The following is a 21,404-nucleotide window of genomic DNA, read 5'->3' on the forward strand; positions in this document are numbered from 1 at the left end:
AATAACAAGTTCATACTTAGGGATAGTGGTTAATAACAAGTTCATACTTAGAAAGGTGGGGGGAGTGGAAGAGAATGTGGAAAATGAGATAGATTGTGTCCTCTCTAAATTATACAGCTTTTGCTCAAGTCTAAAAAGACTATTGTGGGCCAAAGAGATAGCACAGTGGATGTAGTGCTGCCTTGTACTCTGCCTACCTGGGTATGATCCCTGACACCCCTTATGGTCACCCAACCTCTGCCAGGAATGATCCTTGAGTTCAGAGCCAGGAGTAAAACTTCAGCACCATTGGGTGTGGCCCAAAAATAAAACTAAATAAAAAAACTGTTGTTATCCCAGAATGTGAGCCCTAATTTAAATGTGTTTCCACTATTTCAAGAGAAGTTTGAATTTTATGTAAAATTTCTATTTTTTTCATGTTATGAAATCTCTTAAGAACACAGTTATAATAATAACAAATGTGCTATAGAGAACAGAGTATTCCACTGTGGGGAAGGAATAATAAACAAAACGCTGATTAAGTCTTTGCACAGTGTCAGCCCTTCTTAGAGATCTTGAAGTCAGGACACCATCAACAGACCTTACTGCTAGCATGAAACCAAGAGTCCTTAAGGCCGTTCTCCTTTCTTTTTTCTTTGGATCCAGCGATGCTCAGGACTTACTCCTGTATCTACACTCAGAAATTACTCCTGGAAGTGATTAGAGGACCATAAGGGATGCCAGGGCTCAAACCCTGGTCAGCTGAATGCAAAGCAAACGCCCTACTCACTGTACTATTTCTCCGGCCTCCCGATTCTCCTTTCTTGCCCACTACATGACACTGGAAAAGTTTTCTCTTGCCAATCTTAGAGCTGTTGGGGGAAGGGTCCTTTTCTATAATGTGCACAAAAACATGACTTGCTGCAGTCCTCCTGGAAAGCAATCAAGAAATAACTAATAAAATTTAAAATGCCAAACTTTTCAACACAGATGTTCCTTGGAGAGGTACAGCACATATTAATAAAGGAGATGCGATAAGTTTATATCCAAGAGCTTAGTGTAGCATTTTTATGGTGGAAAAATTAATAACCATAAAGTCAACACTTGACAATATTAGGTGGTAGAATATTGTGCTGTTAAATTTCAAAGGGGATAGTTGGTTTTCAGAATTTCCAAACTGTTTTAAGTGAAAAATCCAAGATGTGATCAATGTAAGTAATGTGTTCCAGCTTTTGTGAAACAGAAATTACCACCTCCAGGGGCTGGAGAGATAGTACAGGGGTTAGGACATTTGTCTTGCATATAGATGACCCAGGTTTGATCCCCAGCACCTTATATACTCCCCTGAGCCCCTAGGAATGATCCCTGACCACCAAGTCAGGATTAAGCCCTGAGTATAGTGGGATGTGACCTTCATCAAAAAAAATTATCACCCTAAAGACACTATATGTATGATATGTGTGTTTATATCATAAAAATGGGATGGAAGACCGCCAGCGGTTCATTTTGTTAATCTTGGTTACCTATTTGGAAATAACATTTAAAATCATATTATATTTTAAATTTTTTAATAAAGGTAAAGGTAAGGTAAAGGTAAAGGCCCTCCCGTTGATCGTCGATTTGCTCGAGCAGGCCCAGTAACATCTCCATTGGAGATTTTGTTGTTACTGTGTTTGGTATATCGAATACTCTCGGTAGCTTGCCGGGCTCTCTGAGAGGGGCGGAGGAATCGAACTTGGGTTGGCCATGTTGGCTGCTTGTAAGGCGAACGCCCTACCTCTGTGCTACCGCTCCAGCCTTTTTTTTTTTAATAAAAAGGAGACAAATTAAAATATAAATAATGCGAGTGATGTGAGAATTCTATTAACCATCTCCTCAACAGGAATCTGTCTATATTCCCGGAGTGAGTAAAAGGTGTTCCCTGGTTCTGGTCCTTCACAGATAGCCTGTTCCACAGATGCCCTTCCTGACATCTCCTTCCCTATTTCTTCTTCTTTCCCTCCAGGGCAAGAAGCGACGACAGGGCACACTGCGCCCTCAAGACTCCAGCGGTTCTGTGTTCTACCATTCACAAGATGAAGGACCCAGTCCAGACAGTGGAGACTGTGCCAGGAGTTTGGTGACACCTGTAACCCTGAAGCATGCCAAGGATGCCAGGCCACCCAGCGGAGACTCCACCTCACATCACAGTTAGTCTGCTGCTATTTATGCCCCATTCCTTCTCCAACAAGACCCTAATTGCCAGTTTATTGAACACGTACTATGCATGAAGCATTTTATCCAAAAATATTTTTCCCACTGAATTCCTAACAATCACAGAGGTGTCTACTATTAAGCCTATTTTACAAATAAGAAAACTGAGATGTGGCGAATTTAAGCAATTTGTCTAAGCTCATGAAAGAGGTAGGATACCGATAAAAGATTCTAGGCTTCTCTGCTCCTAAGTCTCATTCTGGTATTAGTGTGGATTCTGTATTTACAGTTGTGAGACACAGTTGCCGGGCCTGCAATACTAATCACCCAGTAAGGCTAAGCACTATACATAATATCAGAGGCAAAGAGCACTCAAGCCTGGCACCTGTCCTCCATCTGCTCTCCTTCTAGTCCTAACTCAGGTGGAAAGCAGAATAACAGGGGCCATGGGGATATTTGACAAATTGTAGGAATCCCAGGTGAAAGATCCCAAGTAGAGATCTGCAGGCTTCATGGAGGCATCAGCTCTTGGAAGTGGGGAAGGGAAAGGAGATTGCAGGCAACAGAAACTGCCTGAGCAAAGAGCTAGAGGTGTGACGCCTTGAAGGCACATACACCATTGTCAGTCCCTCCAGAATGTGTGGAGCATGTAGTAAGCACCGTAGAAAGAGAACAGAAAGAAAAGTCCTTGGGAAGATAAAACAGAGCCAGATTTGGCAGGGTTCTGAATGTCTTGTAAGATGAAGGCCCTGCACATATGCTAGTAGGCAAGTAGTGGGAAATTCTGGAAGTTTCCAAACAGAGAAAGGGGCATGCAAGTCTTTTTCTCCTTTGCCACTGTGATCCACTTCTCCTTCTTCACTGTCACCATTGCTATCCAGGTCTGGAATCCTCCCAGCGGCGACGGGCATACAGCACCAATCAGATCACCAACCACAAGCTTCCCCCAAGGACCACCACAGCCAGTGACCCCACAATGGCTGCCAAGAGTAACCCACTACGGAAAGCTAAGCTGCAGTGTCTCACCACCCAGTCCATCCTGGAGGTCTCCTCACAGAAAGTTGACTTGCAGGTATCGCCACTGGGCAGGGCACATTTGGGGAGGGCCAGGGCCAAGTGAGGGCCATGTCTCCTGCTTCAACCACAGGGCCAGGACAGTCCATGACTTCCCTGGTGAAGTCACTTCCTGTTTTTGCTGGACCTCCTTCTACCTGACTCACAATGATACCTTTCTAGTAATAACCCCCATGGTCAATGACAACCCCCATTCTATGCACACAGGACTTCCTGCTTGGTATGAAGTACCTGCACCTCCACGCTCATTTGATTTTACAGAACCCCCAGGAAAGGAGGGGATATGGGGGAAGAAGACTGAGAGTCAAAGAGACAATGTGATTTAACCAGAGTCAGAGCCTTGCAACCCAGAATGCTCTACCTTAAAAATCCCTTGCTCCCTTTCTCTATCACTCTGGAACTCCTGCAGATTCCCGAGTTTGTGCATTCATCCATCGCTGAAGTCATTTAAGAATGTGAGCCACAGCAGAACCAACCCCTCACTGTCCAGATGAGAGCAGGGCCTCTGTCTTAGCATTACTGGCATGATCACTGTCCAAACACAGTAACAACAAGTCTCACAATGGAGATGTTACTGGGCCCGCTCGTGCAAATCGATGAACAATGGGAGGACCATGACCGTGACCGTGATCACTGTCAAACATGAGTGTAAATTGTCAGCATACCTGCCTCTAGTAAGCAGTATGCCAGTAACACTCCTCCTCCAAAGTTGGCCCAAAACATCTGCAGACACTGATAAACTTCCTTAAGGGGGTGGTGAGGAGAAAAAAATAACAGGTTCACAATGTCCTAGAGCCAATTGAGTCTTGGTATTATCTGTATAAGCCTTTTTTTATTTTCTAAAGAATGGGTGTTATGTGTCCTTGTGAGTCTACAGTTCCACAAAAGCAGTCTTTCACTCTCCCTCAGGTGTGCCTGTATTCTCCTACCTACTACTCTATTCCTCCCCACCCTCACTATTCTTCAGCCTTAACATTCTCCAGGGACAGAAAGACTACCACCTTGTCCCTAAAAGTCATTTTTGGGGAAACCTAGGGGTTATACCTGAAGCTTCACTCATGAATCACTCCTGTGGGATTGGGGACCATATGAAGAATGTGTGTGTTGGGGGGGGTTTGAACCCAGGTTATCCACATGCAAGCCAAATGCCCTAGTCGTAGTACTATCACTCCAGCACCACCTCCTAAGGCTGTTCTCCGTGTTTAACCAGGAATCACTTGATGCAGGCTGGAAGACCTTGAATGAGGTAGTCACTGCTCCTCAAGCATGTTTCTTAACCTCCAGAGCCCTAATTTGTTCACCTATAAAATGGGAAGAATGGCTTATGCAGATAATCACGCTAATATATACCAACAGAAATCTGTTGATGGCACCAACTGTAAGAGGTGGGGCACCAGCTGATAAGAGGTTAAGTGCCTGGGGTAGCCCCCCAGTACATGCTGGGTGTCCTTTAAATGTGGCTCTGCGTACTGAGAGCTCTGGGAAGCCTGGGTTCTCTTAACTTCTCTCCTACTTGCTTTAGAGCTTTTCTGGATCATCTTCACTCATCTATCCCTGTACCCTGCCTGATTTTTTCTCCAATCTGATTCTTCTCACACATCTGTGAAAATGCATGTGTGTGAAGGCAGTCATGCAGACACACACACACACACACACACACGCACACACACACACACACACACGCACTCTCTATAGCCTCTGGGGAAAGATCGGAGCTTAGACTCTGTTGCCATGGAAACTACAGCAGATTCTGTGTTTCAGTGTGGTCAGTAATGGTGGGGCAGGGGTGTTGAGAATCCTATTCTGAAGGAGGAGGGGAGTCCTGACTCTCAAGGGACCCAGCAGCCCTGTTTGTATACCTATCCCACTGAGGCCATCTGAGAATGACCAGTCCCTCTCAGCTCTCACACCCTAGTACAATTTCAAGAACCTCAGGCCCAGAAAAGAAGGAAGGGGGAAATCTAAGCCCTGATTCAAGGACCCCTATCTAATTGGGAGACACAATTCCTTTTCCAATGGAGACTTGGTTGAAATGGAAAAGATCCCATGGTTAACTACTGGACTGACAGAATGACACCTTTTTTCTCTGTTACACCTAGAATATACCTTCCCCCCCCCCCCCCCGCACCTTGTCCTCATTCTAGGCAGATCTATGAGCTCCCCAAGGCATAGGATCCATGTTTAACTAATTTAATATTCTTTCATTACAAAAGTAATATATACTCAGAGAAAAGAAAATAATAACTGCAGCTTACCTTTTGAAAGTGCTTTCTCTTTTTAAAAAGATTTTATTGATTGAGATTCTGTGGTTCACAATACTATTAATAAGGGTTTCTCTTACACATAATTCTAGTATCATACCCATCACCAATGTACTCACCTCTCTCCCCCAAGGATTCCAACATCCTCCCTTTCAAGCACCCCCACCACCAACTCAATTGTGTGGCTAAGTTCTCCTTTTAGACCTTTGTTGCTACTTTGCTGTGTATCTCTAAGTCCCACATGTGAAAGAGATCATTCTGTATTTTTCTCTTTCCTTCTGATGAGCATCACAGTTTGATATTCTCTAGTTTCATCTATCTTGCTGCAAATTGCATTATTTTGTTCTTTCTTAGAGCAGCATACTATTCCATTGTGTATGGATACCACAGTTCTTGATCCATTCATTTATTGGTTATTTTCATATATTGGCTAAGTGTAGTGATAAACATAAACACATAAAAACATAAGGGTTTATCACTACACTTAGCCAATTATTATACATTATTATTCAAAATAATATTTTTGTTTTGGTGATAGATGTGAAGAAGTAGCATTGCTAATTCTATGGAATTTTTTTTCCATTTTTTTTTAGAGATCTTCAAATTGCTTCCTATAGACTCAACCAGATGACATTCCACCAACAGTGGAGGGGGATTCTTTTCTCACCACAACCCCGACAACACTGGCTCTTTCCAGACTCTTTCCAGACTCTCTCTGTTCTCACAGGCATTGTTGTTTTGATTTGTATTTCCCTTATTATGAGTAATGAGGAGCAGAAAGTGCTTTCCCTTGGACAGCTTCCCATACTGGAATGAAGAAACCTACTTTCTTTTTAGTTCTGCTCTGCGTTCCATGGCATAGAGGGGCCACGTGTATTTGCCAGTCTCACTTGAAAGACATTTAGACTGTTTTCAGATTTTCACTTTTGAAAATGACACCAAAACAAATACACAATACATGCACATAGGCTTTTGCATCCTTGACCTCTTCCGCCAGATTAAAATCCTAGGGATGAAATCAATCGATCCAGGGAGCTTGTACCTTTTTCATATTCATCAGCAAATGACCCCCACTTCGTGCTACCACCAACCATCCACAAGAGACTCAGTCTCCCCGTTTGACTACACTTGGAACCATCAAAATTCAATTATTTGTCAATCTGAGAATGGAGAAAATCAGGACTTATTTTTAAATTACTCTAATTTTTCATTAGTCTGAGCATTTTTGACAGAAATTGCCTGTAAAGGTCCTTAACTCATTGCTCCACTGAGTTTCTTATGACCACCGCCCCCGCCCCCCCCCCACGTAGTGATTTATAGAGCCTTAAACAGCATTAAAAAGCTCTTTGTTGTGCATGTCACAAATGTATTTCTCAGCTTATCCCCTGTCTTTGCTGTTGTTTGTGTCAGTATAAGAATAGACAGACTTAATCCACAAAGCAGAACAGACAGAAAAACTAAATTCACCTAAGATCTATGTTGGTATAAAGGTGGAGAATTGATCAATCTTAAGAATTCAATGGCCTGAAATCAACAAATGGTATTGAAATTTGTACAATTCAGAAAACCAAGGAATGTCTGGTTCCTATTTCCCTGCCCCCAAATTAATTTCATATGAATCAAAGATTTAAACAAATCACAATTCTGGAAGAATTTTTCTATTTTTTAGAAAGACATTTTAAGCACAACATATGAGAAGCTATAAGGGGAAAGAATGATAATTTTAACTAGCACATACACACCCACATGCACGCACACACACACACTCACACACACAAACACACACACGAGGGTGGGGGAGAGATTTGAATTTTATGACCACCCCCCACCAAAAAAGGGTACTCAGAATCACCTGCTGTATATATGTGCCTTTCCATGGTGTGTGTGGTTTGGATGTTATCCCTGGTCTGGGATTATTTATACTGTATCTGCTGGACAGTGGGGAGGGTACTTCCCTGTAATGCCCAGGGAAGGAGCTTCAACTGGAGCTCAAGGGGCCCGGCCAGCACCCAAGACTCAGCCTCTCTTTTGTCCTATCACACTCCTAGCTTTTGCAGAACAATGGCCAACAGTTGAGCCAGGGACCCAAAACCCAGGCCGCAGGAGCCCGTAGACCTTCTCTGCTGCCCCAAGGGTGCCAACCTGCCTTGGCCAGTGACCAGGTAACTGAAACCTGGAGTGCCATGAAAGGAGTGGATCTCTGCTCCAGCCACAAGCCTGCCTCAGACAGCCTCAGCCCCGCCAACCTGGGTAAGCACTTACAGGGTTGGGACCTTAATCAGGGACTACAGGGGTCCTGGGTTGGGACTCAGTTTCAAAAGATAGGAACACAAGGCAGATACCCATGTCTGTGCCCGTGGGACTTCCACCCCTCCTTAAGGACCTGTCAACTTCACCCATTCCCAATCAGCCTGACCTTTTGGGCAGTCCCTGGGCCCCCCAGGTGTCACCCTGGCAGTAGAGAAAGGTCCCCTCCTCACCCCATTTGCCCTCCTCGGGTCCAGCTTCCTGAGAGGTGGCTTTGCTCCAATCTTGGGGAAAGACACCCCAAGTGTAAAGGGGAAGGGCTATCTCTTCCTGGGAGAACTTGTGCTTAGAGTTGGCTGCTCCCTGGGAAAGGACCATGCCTCCTGGGGATCGCCCTCTGTTCCCCAACTCCCAAGCTCGTCCCACTTGCCCTCCTCCACCTCCTCCAGAGACGTCCCACCACCCCTCCTTGGAGACCGAGACGTCCTCGGATTGGGAGTCCCCCGCGGAATTCGAGGAGCCTAGCCGGCCAGACAAGCCCTCCACCCACGACCCAGTGCTGGGCAAAGTGGTGGTCAGAGGCCTGCTCGACAATCAACACTTGCAATGGGAGGTGAGCTTCGAACTGGGGCCCCAGGACCCTGAGCTGGACGACGAGCAAGCCGTCGATCCCTGGAGCGAGACCTTCCACCACCTGGCGGCCCGCTCCATCATCCGCGACTTTGAGCAGCTGGCCGAGCGCGAAAGGGAGATTGAGCAAGGTGAGCACAGCTGCCACACCTGCTCCAGGGTCCGAGGCTCCGCCCCCAGAGCCGCCCCAGACCCGCCCCCTCCTCACTACCCACCCCGCATCTGACAAAGCTCCATCCCAGGCCAAACTGCCCCCCACCCCAGGCCACACCCTAGGCCACTACTTCCCACCTACTCAATCCACCCGCTCATCAACATCATTTAGGGATTACGAAGCAAGAGAGCACCAGGCGATGACCACCATCGTAATGCAATCATTATGTACATAATTAATTGAGTGTATTTGTCAGCAGTGCTATAAAGAGCACGTGCAGGGATAAGGGACAGGGAGGTGATTTAGCAGTAGGGACAACCCATCTTAACAGAATGAGCCCTGGAGTGCAGACAAAGATTCAAAGCAACTATGTGCATTCCTTATTTATTTATTTATTTGCTTTTTGGGTCACACCTGGCGATGCTCAGAGGTTACTCCTGGCTCTGCACTCAGGAATCACTCCTGGTGGTGCTCAGGGAACATGGGATGCTGGGGATCCAACCCAGGTTGGCTGCATGCAAGGCAAACACCCTACCCGCTGTGCTATCACTCCGCCCCAAGGGTTTGCATTTTTTTTTATTTTGTAGTGGCATGTTCTCTTTATTTTTGCCTTCTCCCTGCAATCACCCGTGTTGGCAGGGCAGGTGTCTGTCCTTTTGCCTCTTCACCCACTTTAGCCTGGGAGACAGTTCCGTGGGGGAGGCTTTGAAGTCAGACCTGCTTGATCTCGGGCCCATTGCTAACTCCCTGTGTTTGCTCCTGCTGCTCCTTCTCAGGTTTTCAATCTCTTCTAAAATTGTCCCCAGGGGTCAGGCCAGTGTCCCCAACTGCCATCTGAGGAACCTGAGAATTTTTGCAGCAAGGTTCTTAGCAGGCAGCTGCTAGACGGAGAACGACCAGGCAGAGGGCTTTTCAATTTTTAATAATCCTGTGGCCATTTAAGGGAAGTGCCTGTCTTTGATTCCTAGATGTCTTTCAAGCTCAGATGTCTTTATTTGACATCTGGTTGGACAGGTGAGGTTGGAGCTTAACTACCTGGAGATATTTACAAATGTTCTTATTTGGCAAACTGACAACCCCTTGATTTCCAAGACAAACTTGGTCCCAAAGACAGACTTTCACCTGCCCCCTTTTAGCTCCAGAGTCTCCAAGTCAGGGGGGACTTTCTGAGCTCTTCTCCTCACTCCGTAGGGATCAGACGCCGCTACCAGGTGAGTGCGGTGCACACTAGCAAGGCCTGCAACATCATCAGCAAGTACACAGCCTTCGTGCCGGTGGACACCAGCAAGAACCAGTACCTGCCCACCGTGGTGCGCTACCCCAACTCTGGTAAGGCAGGACAGAGGCCAGGCAGTTCCTGGGGGTCAGGGAGGGGCTGAGACATGAAGCACAGGCCTGCTAGAAGAGATACAAGGAATGTCCCAGAAGCAGAAAGGTCCCTGGGAGACAGGTTGGCTGCCATGGGTCGGGGTCATCTAAGCCCCCATCCCACTGGACTGAAAGGGCTTTAAAACCATCCTAATCGCCTTTCCCCACCAAATGAATATGACTTATTTTATTTCTCCAATGCAAGAGTGATATGGTCACTAGAAATTTCCAAAATAGAGGAAGACATACAAGAAATGAGATACTAGGCCCAAAGACATACTGCTTACATCTTGGTGTGTCCATTCTCTCAGAACATTCTCTCATTGGAGAAGAATTGAAAGTCAGATCACCATTCATGAATTGGATCGTATGTATTTGTCCTATTGTTTATAAAATATGTGTGTAGGGACTAAATTGCTATGAAGGTGAATCTCTTCCCTTTCAGAATGGCAGCTGTTCCCTCATCATTTGCCTTCTACTGCAGGAAACCATTACCACCACCCCACTAGCACCATTGTCATTGTCATCATGATCGCCAATTAACTGTATTCCAAAGCACTTTGCAGATATGAAGTCATTTAAGCCCCCAAACATGTCTGCAAAGTGGACACTGTGATTCCATTTTGCAGATGAGGAGACTGAAAAAGAGGGGCTTAGTCATTTGCCTGAGGTAACACAGCAAGGAGGCTTTGAGCCCCAATCTGTGGCTTACACTCCCTTCGTCAACTCCACCACAACTTATTGGGCTCATCAGAACTAGTTTAACCAGTCACTTAGTCTTGGCCTTTCAGTTCATTTCACTTTGGGTAATTGTAAATGATGCTGCAGAAAACATCTTGATGTACTTGGGTTTGGGAGGGCGATTTTGTTTTTGGATTTTTTTTTTTTACTTTTTGGGTCACATCTGGCAATGCTCAGGGGTTACTCCTGGCTCTGCACTCAGGAATCACTCCTGATGGTGCTCGGGAGACTATACGGGGTGCTGGGGATTGAACCTGGGTCAGCCGCATCCAAGGCAAACACCCTACTCGCTGTACTATCACTCTGGCTCCATCTCAGTGCATTTGTCTGGCTCTCTTCTCTTGGGTTAGCCCATGGCGGGTTAACTAGCTACCTAACTAAACTTGGGGTTAGCAAACTCGGAGAAAATGGCACATCAAAGGCTCTGTCAGTTTTAAAATCATGATGTATGTGATCTACTGACCCTCCCTTAAAGGCTACTCCCATACCCCTCAGCAGCATTAAATGGTCAAAATCAGAGTTTCTCAGCCCTTTCCTCACAAAGGTTTCTTTCCAATGCTGATGCCTTCCTGTGCTCCCCTCCCTCTAGTCTCAAGCATGACCCCCGCTTTGACAAGGCTTTCACCTGAGGCCCCCTTGAAATATCCTAGGGTGCCAATATCCCTCCTCCCACCAGTGGAGAAATGCTATTTTAAAAGCTACCAGTCTGATCGATGGGAAGAGGCTTTCTTTCAGGAATTTTTTTGGGTTGTTTTTTATTAGCTTTTTGTGAAATTTTTTCTAGATGCAATTTTCTTTTCTGAATTACGTTTTCCTGTCCTTTACAACTCATTCCCCCCTTTCTTCTCTCGCTTTCTCTCTTCTCTTTCTGTCTTTCTGTCTCTCTCTCTGTGTGTGTGTGTGTGTGTGTGTGTGTGTGTCCCTTCTATCTTTTTTTAGCAGATGTCCCAAAAGAATTGTGTTTGGAAACAAAATAGTTTATTCATTTTCTTTCCTGATACTCCCCTTCCATCTTTAAAAATCACTGGTTCCAAGATAATGAATGAGCCATGGCCCCTGCTTTCCCTCTATTGCTCTCCTTTCCTGCATGGTGCTACTGGCTCTTCCTCAGCTGGCCATGCTCATTCTTGGCCATTGCCCTTAGCATCTCTCCCTGTAGCACCTCTGAAGGCCTGGTCCATAGCTGATTCCCCCAGCCCCCTAAGATCTGGATCAATGCTTCCCAGAGGGCATTCCTGGAAATCAGAACTCTGGTTCCCGCTCTTGCTAATGATCATTGAGCAAAAATATTGGGAAATATTTTATTAGGAAGGCGCTTCAGGAGCCACTGCATTCGTTCCCATGCAAGTTCTTGCTTCCTTTACTATAGATCTCTCAGATTTGTTAGCATGAGAATAAAGAGCCAGAGGCTCAGATAAGGGACCAGATCATAAGCAGTTTCTCCAAACTCTCTTTTCCAACAGAATTAACAATGTATAGGCTGATGTTTTCTGAGTGTGTTCCTCCAAAACACAATTCAGGGTGCATTGTCTATAAGGTCTCTGATAGAGACAGAAAACAGTGAGGAGGAGATGCTGAAAAAAAAATCCTGTAGTTCGAAACCATTGTTGCTTTCTAAATATTAAATTAGCAAGTTTCTACCTGGCAAGATACATGGTATATAGCTTTATTGTTCGGGTGATAAAATGAAGGTTCAGGGCACCCAGCTAGGAAGCAGTGGAGCAAAGGTTCAAACCAAGGATGCTCTGACTTGCTGGGGATCTTGCCCTATCTAGGACTTCCTGCCTTCAATGACTGACATAAGCTGGAGCATTGCACCAGCCTGGGAGCGGAGGTGAGAGACTGGCACATGTGTCCCTTTCTGACCCCTTCTCCTGTCTTTGGGAAGGTGCTTCTTGGCGGGTGATAAGCTCGCAGGCTCTGACGCAGCATTGGAAGAGCATGGACGCCAGCGTGGGGCGACCCCAGATCTTTCTGAACACTGAAGACTCAGCCGCAGGTGAAGGCAACTCTCAGATTCCAAGTAAGAACATCCTCAGCCTGCCCCAACACACACCAGATCAGACCCTGGGTGGGGGGCAGGGGGGATCTTGGAGTCAGCTGGCCTGAGATGGGCAAAGGGACCCAGTGAACAAAAAGGCAGCTTTGGCAGCCTCACCTCCCACCCAGTGGGAAAGGTAGATCATCCCCTTGACACGCCCACCACCCTTTCCTCTCAAGGTCCAACACCCGAAGTGACTGTTCCCTGACTCAGTCCTTCCAGACAGTCATTACCAAGAAAGTTAATGAGGGACAAGACAGAGGTGGGTCCAACTGCTGGTCCTACCTTCTGCTGCTATCATCATTCCAGCATCTTCCTCTCTGTGTCTCCTGATTTCATCATGCCCAAGACTGGGGCCTGGAAGATACACTATTTGAGTTTTCTGTGACCTTGAACTCTTAGGCAGAACCTCACCCTCTGTCTGTGTGCCTCAGGGTCCCTCTGCAGACAGCCTGACTGCTCTCCCTCATCCTCACCCTTTCCTTTTTGGCTTCGCATGTGCTACAGCATCTCTGTCTCCTCCCGGGCAGGCAGGTGTGGGGCGGAGACATCTAAGGTCCCACTTGGCCGGTCACTAGCCCAGTCACTGGATTAGACAATCTTTTAATCCAAAAGACTGGATAATAATTTCGATTTTAAAAAAAAAGGCATGTAGGGGACAAATAGTACAGCAGGTAGGATGCTTGCCTTGTACACAGCCAACCTGGGTTCAATCCCTGGCATCCCATATGGTCTCTTGAGCCTGCCAGAAGTGATTCCTGAGTACAGAGCCAGAAGTAAGCCCCAAGCGCTGTCACATGGGATGGTGGGGGCAGGGGGAGAGAAATGGCACATATTGAAGCTTAAAAAAAATTAGAGGGGTTGGAGCAATAGCACAGCGGGCAGGGTGTTTGCCTTGCACGCAGCCAACATGGCCGACCCAGGTTCGATTCCCAGCATCCCATATGGTCCCCCGAGCACCGCCAGGAGTAATTCCTGAGTGCATGAGCCAGGAGTAACCCCTGAGCATCGCCAGGTGTGACCCAAAAAGAAAAAAATTAGAGCAGCTCCTCATAATTCATTTCTGTCCACTCTTTGCTCCCACAGAATCTCTAAACTCATCGGTGGGCAGGGACCTGCTTTACCTTTGAGTCAAGCTGGGCTTCAATCTGGAGGAGATCTCTGGGCTATCCCATTTGTAACCCCCAGCTCATCTGTCAGCAGCGCAGGATGTCTGTCAGAATGACAAACCCCTTTCTTTTTCCTTCCCTCTGATTGGCACCCAGTGTCTATGACTCCCCAGCTCTTATTCTATCCCCAACCCTATTCCTCAGCAAGGATGATGCTGACAAACATTCTGAGTTTCTTCCATGCTGGGACCACCACCGCTCACCCCTCTCCCTCCCATTTCCCCAATACAGAGAGATTATTTTCCCCATGAAGAGGGGGAGGAAATGAAGATTCAGAGAGGTTAGGTGATTTGCTCAAGAACACACAGCTAGCCTGTGGTAGAACCAAGACCTGAATGCAGGCCATGTCTGTCTGCAGAAGCCCCAGAAATCTTCCACACTCTTTGCCTCCTGGCTGCCTCACATTAAGTGTCTAGTTCACTCTTGTCTCGTTCTTAAGAACCAGTGACCAGTAATACCCTGACCTGATCTTGAGGACTGCTAAGGGTATCCAGAGGAGATGGAGGCTTTGTTGAATATATCTGTGCACAAGGCTGTTTCCAAAGTTCGGATTATTTCCTTATAGTTATCATCATCACTCACCAACCTTTGCAATGATAATCATTAAGAGTAATCACTTCAGGGGGCTGAAGTGATAGCACAGCAGGTAGGGCGTTTGCCTTGCATGCGGCCAACCCGGGTTCGATACCCAGCATCCCATATGGTCCCCTGAGCACTGCCAGGAGTAATTCCTGAGTGCATGAGCCAGGAGTACTCCTGTGCATCGCCATGTGTGGCCCAAAAAGAAAAAAAAAATAGTAATCACTTCAATGAAACATTTTAGGCAAACTCTTTGCAATTATTATTCCATTTTACAGGCAGGGAAACCAAGGCTCAGGACCCTCCGCAAAGTCAGTACTATATTCTGGCGCCTCCGAGAGAGCTAGGCTGAACCTCTCCTTCATGAAACTCAGACCTGATGCCTACATGTCTGCTTCCCCACTCCCCACCCGCTTCAGGCTCCAGCCTGCTTCCCTGCTCTCTGCTGCAAGGCCTGCAGCTGAGTCCTTGTTGAGTGTTTACCAGGCTAGGGACCAAGCACCGTCCGTGTAGGATCTCCGTATTGGATCCACACAGCAGCACCATGAAGCAGGCACTCTTCTCTCCCATTTGTGCTTGAAATACAGAAAGGCAGCAAAATTGCATTCGGTTGCCGTGGTACCCAGGCCACACAGCTATTGAGTGGGGAACCAGGATGGTTGCCCCTCACAGTGGAGCAGTGGAAGAGACAGACCCGTGCAGCAAGAGGGGAGCCTCTGCCCTTGCTTTCCCTGCTCCTGTGGAGTCAGACCACCCCTGTCCGTGGGGGCAGTAGAGAAAGGGAGGTGCAGGGAAGTGAGGCCCTGCTGGGTTCTGTGTTGTAGGTGAAAGCCCTGCCACACCCCCGCAAGAAACCCTGCCCCCAGCCGACGAGAAGTGCACAGCTTCTGACGGTGAGTAGACGCACTGCCTGCTCCCTCCTCAGTGACAGCGTGACCACCACGGAGCAGGACTCTGGGAGGCTTATCCTGAAGAGCACTGTGGTTCACAGAGTTCCAAAGCAGGCCTGTGAGAGGAAGCAGAAGTCCCCAGTTAAAGAGGAGGTGACAGAGACTCCGAGAGGTCAAGTGCCTTGCCGAAGGGCACATGGCAAGTTGGTGGCAGACCTAAGTCTACATTCTGATCCCTTTCTCTCCCTTTCCCAGACAAGGGACCAAACTGCCACCCCCAGCAAGAAGCCAGGAAAGAAAAGTCATTGTGGAGCAGGGCGTTCCTGGGGGTGGCGGTCTTCTATGGGGTGACATGACACCAACTCTGTCCTCACAAATTATCTTCCAGAAGATGCCAGGAACCAGTTTGTTTTTTCTTTTCTTTCTTTTTCCCCCTCACTCACACCTGGAAGTGCTCAGGGCTTACTCTTGGCTCTGTGCTCAGGTCTTACTCCTGGTAAGGCTCAGGGGACATATGGGGTGCTAGAGACACAACCCAGGTCAGCTACATGCAAGGCAAACCCCCTACCAGCTGTGCTGTAGCTCTGGCCCCAGGAACCCTCCTTGCACCTACATCAGCCCTTCATCCTAGAGTGGAACCGGGTCCCAGGAAACCTAGACACAGATTTGACTCTCTGGGTCACACCTTGCCCTCCCGGGATACCATCTCCCCCACTGGCGGCCAGCAGTTGGACAGGATCACCCCATGAGCCACAATGGTCATTCTGTGACTCTCTAGGTCCCCGGCGCTTTCTGGCTACGGATACCCTTTCTTCCTTGAAGGTCTCCGAGACTATCTTTGGATCCAGGTAAGTGGGATTCCCAGTGTGTGGACAATCTTCTCCCTACCCACCCCCCGCCCATCCTGAGTTTCCAGGGACACTCCCTGACTCGGAAGGCAAAGGCTGCGCCCAGCCTGGCCATCACAGAAAGGCACATTGCTGAGCTGAGTGTAAGACCCCTGCTCTAGGAAGACCCCCACACCACACCCAGGTGTCACCCGCAGGGAAGTTCCCCCACAGGAGGTTCATCTTCTCAGTGAACAGCGCTCCTGAGCAGGACAGAGAATCCTCTGAAAAACAGGGTGACAGAAAGAACACTCCAGAACTTGAGTTCAAGCCCATCACAAGCCCTGCTCCAGCACTACTGGGTGTGATCCTGGCGGGGCCCCAAGCACCACTGGGGGAGGAGCCCCACATCTTCAGGCCAAACCAAGAGCCATCGAACTCCACCACGGGACCCAGCACCCCCAGGGGCGGCCCCCAGCACTGCTGAGGAGGCCCTCCCTTCCCCTCAGAAAAAAAAAATCCTACTAATATGCTCCTCATTAAGGCTGATGCTGACTCTGGGCAGATGCAGCCCCCACCAGCCTCGGTTTCCCCTGCTGTCAAGCGAGGCAGTTAGAAGAAGCCATGTGTCAGATTCTTCTGGCCTAGCCCTACAGAGCCTACTGAGTATGGGGGCACAGTATGGGTAAGGGGCAGGCACATGTTCAGGCTCTGTGTCCACCCTCACCGGCTTCACCCACACAGGCTAAGCCTCAGCAAGTCCAAGATGCTGACCCAAGCAGCCAGGGGCTTTCTGAGCAAGCCACTGCTCAAGGCTCCTAGCCCCGCATCGCCAGCGAGCCTGAGTCTCAACTACATCCCACTGGTGAGTGCACAGCCCTGGCCTTAGCCCTGGAGCTGGGCAGGGGGCCTCCCCCCCCCCCCTTCCCCTCTGCAAAGGGCAGGGGAAGTTTGCAAGCATGCCCCACCCTTCCCATACAGGTGTGTCTGCAGCTGGCCTCTGGAGCCTTCCTGCTCAACCGAGCCTTTTGCGAGGCCACCCGCATCCCCCTGGAGAAGCTCAAGTGGACCTCGCCATTCACCTGCCACCGCGTCTCGACCCCAGCCCACCAGAATGAGCCTAAGGCCTCGAGTCCCCATCTCTGCACCAGCTACTCCCCTCAACAGCCCTCAGCAGAGCGGGGGGCCCAGGGCAAGTTAGACCGGGAGTCCAGGACGGGGACAGAGCACTCAGGGAAGCTGTGGGCCACTGTGGTGGCACTGGCCTGGCTGGAGCACTACTCAGCCACCTACTTTGTGGAATGGGAGCTGGTGGCCGCCAAGGCGCATGCGTGGCTGGAGCAGCAGGAGGTGCCGGAGGGCCGCACTCAGAGCACACTCAGGGCCGCCGCCCGCCAGCTATTCGTGCTCCTGCGGCACTGGGACGAGACGCTGGAGTTCAATATGCTCTGCTATAACCCCAGCTCCATGTAGTGGGCGGAGAAGGGAGGCTGGGGGCGCAGAAGGGCGAGGAGGACGCAATCGGGGCCTGCTGGGAGGAACTTCAGAAACCAATACACCGATGCTGGAAAGAACCCCAGACTGGCGACCAGGAGGCCTGAGTTTCAGCACCGTCTGCTACCAACCGAGCTGATTTGGCAGCAGCCCCTGTCCCTGGCCATAGCCCCCCATCCTCCACCCATAAAAGACGGGTTGAGGGAAGGGAATTGGATTCCATCCCAGGATGGCGCAAAGGTTCCTTCCCAACCAGAGAAGCAGACAGCCACGGCATGCGTGGGTGTGGGGGGGTTTGCTGTCTGGGAGGGAGAGTGCCCCTGGGGAGAAGCGGCGGGAGAAGAATTTAAGCCCGAGACCCCTCTAGAGGAAGATCATGAGGGCAAGTCCCCCTCAAATAAAAGGGGAGAACCTGGCCACTGTAGATGACCAGAGCTACAGAATCACCTCACAGCCCAGGGAGGCTACCTCTGCCGAGGCATCCTGGCACCTGTCTGCATGGCCTGGAACCCCTAACTCTCACTGACTCTCAAAGAACCGCTGTTCTCGGGGCTTTCCAGAAATCACCAGAGCCCCTTTCCTTCCGGCTCATGGCTCTTTTGGGCACAGCATGTGAGCATTAGTTTGCAAATGATGTGTCCCGTGCTAAGAGGAGGCAGTGGGCACAGCTGGGGACACACTGCATGTCAAAGCAGTGGACGGAAGTTGTCCAAGGTGGGAAAGGAGCTGCGTGGCCGTAGAGGGTGGGGGGTGGGGGGCAGGGAGAAGCCAGACCCTCTCCAAATAATGTACATGTGTTTCAGGAGCTGGTGTGGCCGACTCTCGTCCGTTGTGTGAAAGTGTTAGAGGGTTACCCTGGGCCCACTGCATTTGTGGGGGCTCCCTCTAGCCTGGCTGTTTGGCAGGCTGTGGTGTGTGGAGATGAAATGGCCGCTTCTGTGGGGTGTGAAATGGGAAACTTCCAATGTTTCAAAGCAGGGCGTCCCTGTCTGGTGCCCCATTCAGCTATTGTGCAGAGAGCCCTGATGGTGGGCCTGGTCCTCACCTAGGAACCCCACCATGCTGGTCCCAGGCTAAATTACCCACCTCCCCAGCCCCGTCTCCCAGGCCTCCCCTTATCCGCATTTCCTCGGCTTTGGCATGAAGGAAGCTCTTTGGCATGCTGGAAGATCACAGAGATCACAGAGGGAGGGGATGACCTCAGGGAGGGCAGATGGGGCCAGCCCTCCCCGGGGACACTGAAGGAGGACGGCACCTCAGAGGGGAGCATGGACCCAAGGGGCATCCCCTAGTTGAGAGGGGTTCTCAGCCACGCACCCCTGAATGTGGAGAGAAGACAGTCCCAGTCAAGTGGGGCTCCCTGCACCCTCTCCAAACCCTGCCCTGTTCTCAGCATCTGTTGCAAAAATTCCTGGGGGGCTATACCCCAAAGCGGGTGATCCGTGCCGAGGAGAAAGGGGGCCTTAGCATGTGTGTCACCATTGTCCATCTCAGAGTCCCCTCTGGGGGTGACCCACCTCAGGGGCCACTCAGCAGCCTGATAGCTGGCTCATAGCACCAGTGCCACCCCCAGGTGCCCAGGGCCTTCTGGGCCCTCATCCCTGTGTTCAAGCAGCCTCACATCCCTGCAGGTCACCTGCCCCTCAAGGAGGCATCTGCATCAATGAGACAGTTGCGGGGACTAAGGCCGGGGGGCTGAAGGGCCACCTCCCACCTGGGACTCAGCAGAAACACCATCAGGCTGAGAGCTGGAATTCCTGGAACTTGTCAAAGTGCCCTATCAGGGTACGACTCCCCATGTTCCCATACCCCCAGCTTCTCTGCCTCCCATGAGTGAGCATGGACTGATGGCAAAATGCCTGGAAGCGGAAGCAGAACCCCAGCAAGGTGGCAGGCCTGTGCCCTACCCCTGCTCCACCCCCTATTCCCCAGGGAGCAGCCACAGCTGCAAGTCTGATGCAAAAACTAAACTGATCCCTGACCTGGGTCCCTGCCCACCTGGTCCCCCAAAATACAGAGACCCACGTCCTTACTGATTCAGATAGATAGCCAAGGGCACGGGGCCCCTCTACCAGCCCATGATCTCAATCCTGTCTGTGGCATGATGATGACAGACTCGTAGGTCTTCCCCCGGGATTGCCCAAGCAGAGGACCGCGTGGGAACTAGCTTCTTAGAGAAGCACCTTCATAGTTAGCAGTTAGCATACGTATCAGTGCCAGAATAAAGCGCCAAACTTCCCCTGGTCTCTGGGTTTAACTTGGATTGATCTGCATCTGGCTGTTGAACTAGCTCTTGCTCTCTGGAGCACAAGAAGGGACATTCATGCTTCGACTAAAGAACCAGGAGAGGACAGATGTCCAACAAAGCCTGACAGCGTTCAGAGAAAATACTGAGCTGCAAACTGGGGGATTAAGTGTTGATCTAAACTAGAGGACAAGATCCCCTAGTTTGTGCCCAGGGCCATTTGGATTTACAGCAGCATCCGCAGGCGACACGGTACAAGCCGATGGGTCAGAGGAAGACAATGAGAAACATATGTGACTATACCAGGACCAGACCACATGATTTCCTGATTCTAATGCTCCGATGAAACTTTCCCTTTGCCCTGGCTAAGTAACACTGACAATGTGCTGTGTTGCTTTGGGCAGTTGCTTGCTTGCTTTTTCTGGGCCCCTGTCACATCTTTTATAGAAAGTTGTTATTCTGAATCATTTCCAGCACAGTTCTTAGGGTGAACTGAGCATTAGCAGTTTATGCCAAATTATCCAGTGCTGGGAGACATTTGGAAAGGGGTTCATGTAAGTCAGGGCCCCTGAACTCCACACGCTAAAGTACACCACTGTCCTCCAGAGGCACCGCCCTGATCCCTGGGGTCCAGAAAGCAAAGGTTGCTCTCCCTCTCCTCCCCACTGGCTCACCTGGACCAGCCGTTAGAAGTTGTTTCTAGAAGCTTCCTCTGAATTCTGACATGCCCCCATGTGCCTAGTTTGTGGGGTGTTTATTTCTCAGACGCCGTCCCCCTCTTCTCTTCCTTGAGAGGCAGGGAAGAAAAGGGTCTCTCTTGGCAGTGAAGCCCTTCAGTTCACTGCCTGGCTGGACCCTGATACCCCAATACCTGCCATTGGGGAAACCCACAGTTGTCCTTCCCTATCATCTCTCTGTAGTCCCCACACACTTCCAGATTCCTTGGGAAGGGGAGACAAGAGTGTTACCACCCCCTGGGACAAACCATGTGCATTGCCTTCTCACTGGTGAATTTTTTTTCCAGCCAAGCTAGCAGGGAATAGAGAAATCAATAGGAAAATGATGTCAGCCTCCTTACAGCCCACTTGACAGTGCCGTATCAAGCCACCAGTGTCATGCTTGCGGTGGGTAATCTGAACAGAATCCTAAGGTCAGTGTTGGACAGCATCTTCCAGCATGGCCTATACACAGGCCCCTGGCCCAGCTATCAAGCTCTCATGTCCCCCCAGCCCCGCAGGCCGGCCTGACAGAGTGGGATTCTCCATCCATTTGTACATCTCCTTAGCTACAGCCCAACTGTCCTGAGCTTGCAGCTGCTTCTCAAGACTATGCGCCTTCTCTCCTGTAGTTGAATATGGTGGCACTCACAAGTGGCCTGGCTGGTACTTGTCCCCCTAGAGCCTCAAGTGCCTACAACATGCTGTCCCTTCCGCTCCCTGCTCAGCTGTAAAGGGTCCCATGGCATCTGAGACACCAGTTTTCATCCAAGTAGCTAACTATGTAGAACATCAT

General features: G+C 49.5%; 1 protein-coding gene across 1 annotated transcript in view; it reads left to right on the forward strand.

Moving 5' to 3' along the window:
* VWA5B1 (von Willebrand factor A domain containing 5B1) overlaps window positions 1–17,711 on the forward strand; it is a 66,061-nt gene extending 48,350 nt beyond the window's left edge. Inside the window, exons 14-23 of the mRNA XM_056122928.1 lie at window positions 1,985–2,168; window positions 3,054–3,244; window positions 7,556–7,757; window positions 8,204–8,515; window positions 9,730–9,867; window positions 12,536–12,670; window positions 15,261–15,329; window positions 16,105–16,174; window positions 16,898–17,018; window positions 17,135–17,711. Of these exons, the coding sequence (XP_055978903.1) occupies window positions 1,985–2,168; window positions 3,054–3,244; window positions 7,556–7,757; window positions 8,204–8,515; window positions 9,730–9,867; window positions 12,536–12,670; window positions 15,261–15,329; window positions 16,105–16,174; window positions 16,898–17,018; window positions 17,135–17,626 (1,914 nt within the window). The 3' untranslated portion in view covers window positions 17,627–17,711. The remainder of the gene's footprint in view (window positions 1–1,984; window positions 2,169–3,053; window positions 3,245–7,555; window positions 7,758–8,203; window positions 8,516–9,729; window positions 9,868–12,535; window positions 12,671–15,260; window positions 15,330–16,104; window positions 16,175–16,897; window positions 17,019–17,134) is intronic.
* The last annotated feature ends 3,693 nt before the right edge of the window (window positions 17,712–21,404 follow it).

Source organism: Sorex fumeus, unplaced genomic scaffold, assembly GCF_029834395.1.
Source record: "Sorex fumeus unplaced genomic scaffold, SorFum_2.1 ptg000047l, whole genome shotgun sequence".
Classification (NCBI taxonomy): Eukaryota; Metazoa; Chordata; class Mammalia; order Eulipotyphla; family Soricidae; genus Sorex; species Sorex fumeus.